We start from the raw sequence: 9180 nt of genomic DNA on the forward strand, positions 1-9180 counted from the left end.
TTCAAAAGCCGCTACTGTAATAACTATGCACTTTTTAAGATTTTCAAGTGGAGCAGAAAATGAAAACTGAATTAGCAATTTAAAAAACAAGCGTGATTTTAGATTCTGCAAACAAACTGACAATACAGGGGAAAAACGTATAACCACCGGGCTCACTGTTCTCAGATAGGCAAGCAGAAAAGACTGGTTATGAGAAGTTCAAGTTCAGGATTGGTATAATCTCTGGGAGTTATTAAAGATGAAGGTTGAGACATACCTATGGCTGTTTCTTAAAGGCTGCCAGGCCTGTTACAAGATACTGTACAAAGATGAAGGGAGAAACAGAACCTACTTAGAAAGTTTGCACTAATTCATAAACCAAGGAAGCTTTTTTCTTTTAACATCCTCTTTCCTAGACTTAGTGTTCAGTATAATGGTAAGAATTTCCTGCTCTTCAACATTGCTTCTTCATTAACATCCAACGGTAAGATACAACTGTGACGCACTAAGGAGGAAAAGGTCCAGACGGGTCAGTAAATCTCTACATTTTAAACTGTTTACTGAGTAGCTGAAAACACTAAAGTATAGCTCAGTCCCCAGCTGTACCATAAAGAAATACTCCTTTCTTTCTTCTTACCATGGGAATGCCAATCTCATTGGTGCCAATGTACATATCAGGGCAAATGACTGATCGAGCTGCAAAATCCACACGTTTTCCCATCATGTGCTTGCGGAAGAGTCCTTCCTTTTTCTCTAATAGCTTTGAAAACAAAAGTTAATGACTAAAATGCAAAAGACAAAAACATGCAACGTGAGACAGATTCTTAAGACGTTGCAGTAATGATCATCATGAAAACCCCTACATAATGAGCACAAAATAAAACACTTATTTCTTACTCCATCCATTTCTTTTGCTTTAACAGTCTGTGACACACAAAGTCTCTAACACTCTCCCTGCCACCCACCTGACGAATACCAGGGTATTTTTCAGTCATTAGTTTGTCCATGTCACTGTCAAAGACAATGTTGACGTGAGTCTGAAGACGAATCCAAGTGTTGTAAAGCTTATCTGCAATGGTCTGTCCTGGAATCGTTGCCAGGACAGAACGGTCCAGAGGTTCATTACTCTCACCGGTCTCCTGCAGAAACAGAAAACAGGAACTTGGACTTACCAAGAAATACCTACTATATACCAAGCTGAAATCACAGCGTTAAATAACAAACAAAACATTGACCACTATTTTGCACCTCACTGAAGAAACCAAATCAAAAAATAAAATTAAAGATACGTTTACACCGTTATTACACCTAAGTGTTTCGGACTGGTCTGCTGTCAAGATTTAGAAACTGACTTGGGTATCTCCAAAGACCACATCTACATATTCCAGTGGCATTTTACTAGCTGATTGCTTGGTAAGTGACAGTCCTCTTTCCAAATTAGCTTTTTACTGGTTAATCAGTGTAGGCTAAGAACCACTGTTCTACCGGGAAGCCCTATTTTCATCTGAAAATACAAATCCAAGAGCTTGCAGCACTTACATCACTTTGTTCTCACAGTCTAGGAGGCTGTATACCACTCATCTCCAAAACACATTTTTTCATATTGTCACCTCAAACATTTTAAGAGCACATCTCCACCTAGTGGCCAAACTCTCAGTAACTTAAGTAAAATGTTTAAAAAAAACCTTAAACTTCAGGATGTAAACCAAGTCCAGCTGAAACTAAGCCTGGTATCAAAGAACCCTTAATAACACAATTCATGAATAAATATGAAAAGAGGTTTTCAGTACGTTTATGATCAATTTCTGCTCCGTAGGTTAAGTGTGTTGGTTAACCTGCACTATTTTTCAAATTAGATACGTTTCTTTTGTTCTCTTGTAGAGCAGTACATTGGAGTGAACATGTCTGCCAGAAACACAGAATTTCCTCCAGCCGAAACACCATGGAGAAAGAGCACGTTAGGCTGTCTGAAGGCTGTCAGAAAAACATTAGGCTTCTTATCAGCAGAGGAAAAATAGTTGGAATACAGGTGACACTCCAAAACAAGGGTATAACCGTTATTACAGAAGAAAAAAATGCAAAATGCAAAAAGCTTGGGATATCCAGACTGAATCTACCTTAAGTTTTCTTCACAGTTACATTCTCAGAATGGCGATTTCAAGGGCAAGAGATACATGTCCCAAACCTTAAAACTCCACAGAGTTGCGTTCTGTATGTCAATTGTGATTAGAAAAGGGCACTTATTACTTAACTATGAGTGAGCACGCACATATTTAGTACTCTGCAAATTCACAGTCCAATGTACCATGCAGAAAGTTCCCTCTGTAAGCAAACGCCATGATTCACAGCCTAAACACAGAAGCTGAGGTGTCCCTAGCTTTTTCCTTGAAGCTTTTTCAAAACAAATATAGGAAAACAGCATGAGGCCACATAGCCTGGATGAATGGTGGTGACACATCATTACCATATGAACCGGCTGTTTGTAAGCAAGCATTGTTACTAATTATGGTTATTTGGAAATTTTTTAGTTCATCTAGACATTAATGGTTAAAAATAACCAGGATCACAATTGGCTCTACTGCGCTTAAAACATAAAGCGTCTTTTTTCCACCACCATTTTTAATTTGATGAGATGCTGGGAAAGTTTTATCATAAACTATTTCTGCTGTACATATTTCATTTTCCAGCAACAGGAGCCCACGTTTCACATACAGTAGGCTAATATAAAAACCACAAATAAGAAGTCCACATAAAATGATAGTCCCTTTGCACTAGATAGCTGAGTGGAAAGACGTGAGCAAAAATACCTATAGAGAACATGTCTGACAGCATATATTCCAACAGCCTAGGCAAAAAATGTTACTCAAACAGTTTAAACAAGAACCTACCCAAACTGCACCCCACATACCCAAATATTAAACAATAAGATAACCAGCAACTCTTACTGTTTGGGTTTCGTCTCCTACAGTTTTAATTGGCTGACATTGTTCTTTTGCCATGAAAACCAAGAGCTTCCGTATCAGTTTGGCATCTTTCATGACAGCCTGCAGGTTGACAGTCTGACCATTCGTAAACATCCGGTCTCCAATACGATTCACGGGACGATACCTACAGGAGATCAAGATCATTTTAGCAGATCAGCGTCACCAAAAAGCAGCGTAATAAATCTCAAACATACTAAGCTAAGTCTTCAATGCAGGAAAAATAAGCCCCTAACAGCGAGCACGTGAAACTTCATTTATTATACTGGCACAGTCATAGGAGGAACGATTCCTTAAGATATCCTACCAGCACTCTACTGCTATAACATCCTAATATTCTGCAGTAATTTGAAATACTAATAACAAAATACACTTTTTTCAAAACTACTATTTCACTCCTTTAGGATAACTTCAAAGGAGTTTGGCAAAATTATCATCAGTTACTGCTGTCACTTTTGTTTTTTTAAAGTCTCCACCAACATTTTAGTATACCAGTGTATGTACTAGAGGTGTTTGCATCTCTGACTCCTGAGAAGAGTATGTGGTAAAACCCATGATTTGCTTTGAATTTGTTTCAGGGATTTTTTACCTTGAAGGTGGAACCACAAGCAGATCTAAAAAAAACATATCTGGACTAAATCCTGAACTCTTATGGGAATCCATCCCAGGAAAGAGGTAACGCAAAAAGAAGCCTGAAAAGATAAAATAGAAAAGATAAATACATTATTGCTGCTTTTTTTTTTTTTTTGGAATCTAACCCTCCCCCAACCCCAGATGCAATTGGTCAATCAAAAGAACCTGCTAAGTTAAATACTAGAGAGCTTGTTTAAAATAAAAACATTTAGGCATACTTTAGAAAGAATTTTATTGTTCTCTTTGGTCATTTTTGTCACTGACTATGACTGATACATGAAACCCTTTGATTTTTCCTGACAACTGTAGACGCTTTTAGTGTACAGGTAACTCAAAAGAAGAGACCACTAAATACACTCTCAGTCTTTAACCAAGATGACTGTGGGGAATAGCAGACACAGCACCATGTGAACATCATATTCTCCCTGAACAACAACCAAGCTTTGCAAGGAGCCACAATTTGAGAACAGCTGATCAAACTAGTTTACTGAATTCAGTTCTCTGCCTTCGCTAGGTACCAGCCCTTCTGTCATAAACATTTATCTTGAAACCAGGAGCCCTCCAGGCAAAAAATAAAGATTTGAAAAGGATTTAATATGGAGACAAACGTTTGCAGACTTTGTCCACTAAAGGACAAAGAAAACAGGAGACAACGCTGCTCTTAACAAGCATTACCTTCATTCTTCCACAGAGACATGATGAACTCCTTGGCAGTCATCGGTGTCAGGTAGCCTCTCTTCCCTAACTGGGTTTCATCAATAGCTTAAAAATAAATAAAAAACAAAAACACAGGGTTATTTCGAAAGGTTTTCTTGGCTTACAACGATCAGTGTTTCCAGCAAAGAAAAGGAGTGGAAATAACACAAAATACACTGGCTAACATCTACTTTAAAGCATCATTAACTTTGCTTTTGGGATTTGAAATTAAATAAAGTGAGCCTTCTCAGTATGGAATAAATAAGCCATTTATGTGACTAGTGAATACCAATATGTAGCTGAAACAAAACTCATTCTTTACAGCTAAAGTGTATGCTTTATTTGATCATATTTATTTGATTTATTTATTAATGGTGAATTGTGATCTCATCCACTGACCAAAACAAAAAACAAGAGTCAACCTACAGCTGAGAAAGACAAGTGGGACTCACGTATTACCAGTGAGACCGAGGTTCACATGAAATACCCGACTGGATGAGACAACAGCTACAGTCAGGATGGCACGTATATTTTAAGTTCAAGACTTGGGCTAGCTGTATTTCTGAGAGGAAGGAAAACACCGTATGGTTTTGCTACTGAAAAGCAGAAATATGTGAAAAACCATAGTGTCAGCTTCTCCTCCTCTTGCAGGTGAGCCCCTCATGTCCCAGTGAAACTAGAGTATATGATTAAGGAAGAACAATTTTCCCGTGACCTCAAATAAAGTTTCTTTTTGTTATTTCACATGGAAAACCTTTCCACTCCTCAAGCATAAATGCATCAAAGCCAAAGTACTCCCTCCAAGGTGCAACACAACGAGCAACCATGGCACAGGCTGTACAGAATATACATAACTATACGGCCCATCCCACTCCAGCAGATGTATGACTGAAATAAAATAATCAAGTGGCGTTACAGCCCTGGTCTTTGAAAATTGGCAGGAGGAAGATATTTCTTACCTGTACTTCACATGTGAATGATAACAGCTTCTGCAAGAACATGTCTGGTTTTGAAGCTTTCTGTTGTAAGGCAAGCTATTCTGACAATTCATCTTACCATCCAGAACAGTTATTTTAATTACTAGCATAATAAAACATGCCCCCAGACTTTGGACTGTCAAAGAGTTTCAAACAGAAATCCCAAAGTAGTACCCTGCAATTTCATGGAGTGCAGTCACAGATATCGCTCAAAAGTAAAAATATTGGGATATCCAAACTTTCCTGCCTTTCTTGAATGTGCAAGGGAAAGGATGCTAAAGCAGAGACCTGAAATTTCTGCTTGAAAACCTATCACTGATGCTATGCCTCTCCAGGCACAACTCCACAAATGTAATCTATTATTTAACTTACTGGCAAGCAAACAGAATAAGCTCTATTTATAAATCTTTTCCAAGTGTTAAATAACTCACACAAACCCCCATTAATTCTACATGGCTGCGTAAAGGATCATGGATACAACGTGAGTTAAAAAAAGAAGTTTTGAGAGATTCAAACACCGGGTTAATTAAGCCTGGAAAGTGTCGCTACTTTCTTATCTTTTCCTCTTTAGGAGGAAATCCTTCCGTAAAAGATCAGATTACCTGATTTTTCTTTCTGAAGGTTGGCCCTCCTCCGGGTTCATTTTTCATCTAGTCTCTCTAGTTTAAAACGTAGCAGAAAATCTGCTAACCCCCCAAAAACACAGTGTCCCAAAACCAGTTGACAGAGATTACACCTTTGTACTTCTTTCCCTGGCACGCATAAAGACACTCAAACCTACAAAAGTTAGAGGAATTTAATGGAAATTGTATACTCCCCTACTGCTGAGCCTAGTGTTTTGTTTAAATACACAAGTGCATATTTGTTGCTAGGAAACTGTGCATCTTAAATATGGGCAAACACATTGGAGTAGAAGACAAATATTTTACCTGCTGGCTCATCCACGGTGCCTTTCTCTCCTGACTTACGATACACCGTGGAAGGATAAGTTACTGTCAGCTTGCTGTTATGCTCTTTTCGCACCAGTGATCTTCTAGATCTAAAAGAAAAAAAGAAATAAAAGAAAAAAAGCAAAGGTAAAAAAAAGCGTTAATACAAACACAACATTTTACTCTATGCCACCTATTTACTTCCTCGTGTAGTTAAACTTACTTGCAGTTTGGGCATCTCTTTGAAGTCATATGTGCTTTCCAGAACTGTGCTATCAGTTTATTTCTACACTCACAAACGTTTTTTACCTGATAGAGAGGAATTAAAAATATTAAAAATAATAAAAATAATTTAAAACATTTGACACAAGTTTATTAAACTACCTAATTTACATCAAACTCAGCATTACACACACAATCCCAACATTTATCTCCCTACTTTTAAAATTTATTTTTATCAGTAGTCTTTAATCTTCAAGTCAGTGCTAAATTTTAGAGCTTTTCTCTAATTAGAGGCCTTCTCTAATCTAAAAGCCAGAAGATTGACCAAAATCACTTTTCTTTTGACAGCTCATGAATACACGAGTTCCAAAGGGTTTCAGGTTGGTTTCAAAAAAAGAGTTTAAGGAACTAAATTTGGCTTATAAGCAAATCTGCTCTAAGATGTTAAAACTTAGTAATATTTCCCTTTACTAACATCGTACATTAAACTGCATTTAAAAGAAAAGAAGAATTCAATTACAATCATGTAATTTAACAATTTTTAATGTGCTTTATGCTGCAAAACTGCTGGATGCCCGAGTTAAAAAATGTTCTGCAGCTCAAAACAGCTGGCACATTGTACAGAGGTATCATTATCTGCAGGTAACATACTGACAGAAAAATGAGACTACTTTTATATTCTATTCGTACTATAAAAACATCTCCATTAGCAGAAAACAAATCATATTTTATAAACCTAATAGTTACTCTAAGTTTTTATGGGCCAGCAAAGAAAATATTTTTAAGCTTGACTTTGGACATTACACTATAAATGTAACACACTTCAGAACTCAGGGACAAAATCTAAAGTCTACATAGTCAAACAGAGACTTTCTTTTGCACATTGCTGTATTAAAAGGACAAAATCTGATATCCTAAGAAGATCACTGATTCTACTTACATTTGAACACTGATCGCTTGGTTCTTGACTTTGCAATATTTCATGGACGTGGCGGTTTAACTCTTCTTCAATTTCTAGAGCTGTTGCATCTGCACTTTGCTCTAAAAACTGAAAGAAAAGGAATAGATAAGTCTATATTTACAGTATTATCAACTCAAAAAGTAACGGAGAAAGACAGAGTACTTGCCCTGTTCAGGACGACTTCAAGATCATGGACAGCATGAAGCAGCCCATTCTCCAGAACCTTCAGTTGACTTAGCAGTAAGTGAACCACAGCTCGAGTACATGTCAGCATGTGACAGTTCAAACAAGAACCTCGAATTAGAAGGTATAATTTCTGCGAAGAAAAGAGGAAAAGGTTATCCTAGTAGATATATTGGCTCGCACACAGGTTGTCACTCAGTACATTGCTGGGCAGGTTGTTGAGTCTTATCCACACTGGCACAGTTTTCTGGAATAAGTTATTCTGGAATAAGAGGGACAAATAAACAAATATTGCTATTTCAAGCTCAAACAACTCCTGAATGTTCAGGAAGCACTTGGAGATTCTAAGGTAAAAGTAGGTAGCTGTTCACGTAAGTTTGTAGTAGCAATTTAAAGAAAACAACTAATAGTTGTTACTGTGCCATGCATTTAATTAAGTGTTAGCACCCTGCAGTTGGTGATACAGGTTAGTGATCAACACTCTCCCCTCTTGCTTATCAATAGTGCATAAAATAATAGCTACAGAAAAGTATGTATTTTGCAAAAGTCTATTTACATTGAACTATCACGACACAATAAAGCTTTTCTACTACATTTACTGGTTATTAAATAGACCTACAGTTAAAATAAGAGAAAAAACAGATCTTGGTACCTTTTCTATTTTTAAGGACTATTAACTATCACAGCTTGAACACCATCAGCCATTTCACCTGTGAGACAATAATTAAGCATACTTACATCAAAAAACAGAGGGTTGTAGACAGTCAGAGGCAGCTCTATATGGCCAAAATGACCCGGGCAGTTGCTGAAGTTCTGCATGCACGTTGCACAGGCTTCTTTGGAATCCGGAGGTCCCAAAGCCAAGTCGTACAGCCCGTTAACAGAAGGATTGCCCACGCTATCCAAATACTGAGGATCTGTTATGGCTTTCACGCTCAGCTTCCTGAAGATGAAAGAAAAGGACAAAAATCAGCTGCAGCAAACAGCCATGCCACATACACTTGAATGTTAGAATCAGCATTGACATTTAGCACCTGGGTGACTTTTTAGTGATAAAAACATCTTTTTGAGGGCACATTGGACACACAACAGGGATTTATGTATGGTTAACTACATTGTCTGGGTACAATTGCTCATAGCACAGTAAGAATTTATTTTAAATCTTTACTAATAACCTTTATTTGCCGTCTCCTTGCCCCCACAGCCCCACAGGGAGCCCAGCACCGGGGGGGAACCTACGGGCCACCATCACTGACGGCCAGGCCACACCGGGACTACGCCTCCCAGCATGCCTCACGCCCGCAGCCCATTGAGCCCGGCCGGCGCTCCCGCGCAAGGTACTATGGGAGTTGTAGTCCTCCATCCCACATGTAATCCTGCTCAGGGCACGGCAAGGGTAAAAGGCACAAGCCTGCCTCGGCTCCTCACCTGATCTCCTCAGCCGTGTACATCCCGAAGGACACCCTGGCGAACCGCCACCACGGCACCACCTTGGGCGGCCTCATGGCGAACGGGCGAGCCTCCCCCGGCCGCTCTGCAGCCGCTGCGCCACGGACGGAACCACGCGGGGAAGGAGGGGGGGGGACAGGAAGGGGCGAGGCGGTGCCGGGACGTACCAC

At 38.9% G+C, this 9180-nt stretch overlaps 1 protein-coding gene across 1 annotated transcript in view; it reads right to left on the reverse strand.

Moving 5' to 3' along the window:
- POLR1A (RNA polymerase I subunit A) overlaps positions 1–9153 on the reverse strand; it is a 33709-nt gene extending 24556 nt beyond the window's left edge. The window contains exons 1-11 of the mRNA XM_083834988.1: positions 8990–9153; positions 8300–8504; positions 7545–7694; positions 7358–7465; positions 6419–6504; positions 6196–6305; positions 4269–4355; positions 3550–3652; positions 2925–3087; positions 945–1118; positions 617–739 (exon numbers count right to left, since the gene is read on the reverse strand). Of these exons, the coding sequence (XP_083691114.1) occupies positions 617–739; positions 945–1118; positions 2925–3087; positions 3550–3652; positions 4269–4355; positions 6196–6305; positions 6419–6504; positions 7358–7465; positions 7545–7694; positions 8300–8504; positions 8990–9066 (1386 nt within the window). The 5' untranslated portion in view covers positions 9067–9153. The remainder of the gene's footprint in view (positions 1–616; positions 740–944; positions 1119–2924; positions 3088–3549; positions 3653–4268; positions 4356–6195; positions 6306–6418; positions 6505–7357; positions 7466–7544; positions 7695–8299; positions 8505–8989) is intronic.
- Positions 9154–9180: the final 27 nt, after the last annotated feature.

This window comes from Anser anser (genome assembly GCF_964211835.1).
Source record: "Anser anser genome assembly, chromosome: 4".
Lineage (NCBI taxonomy): Eukaryota > Metazoa > Chordata > Aves > Anseriformes > Anatidae > Anser > Anser anser.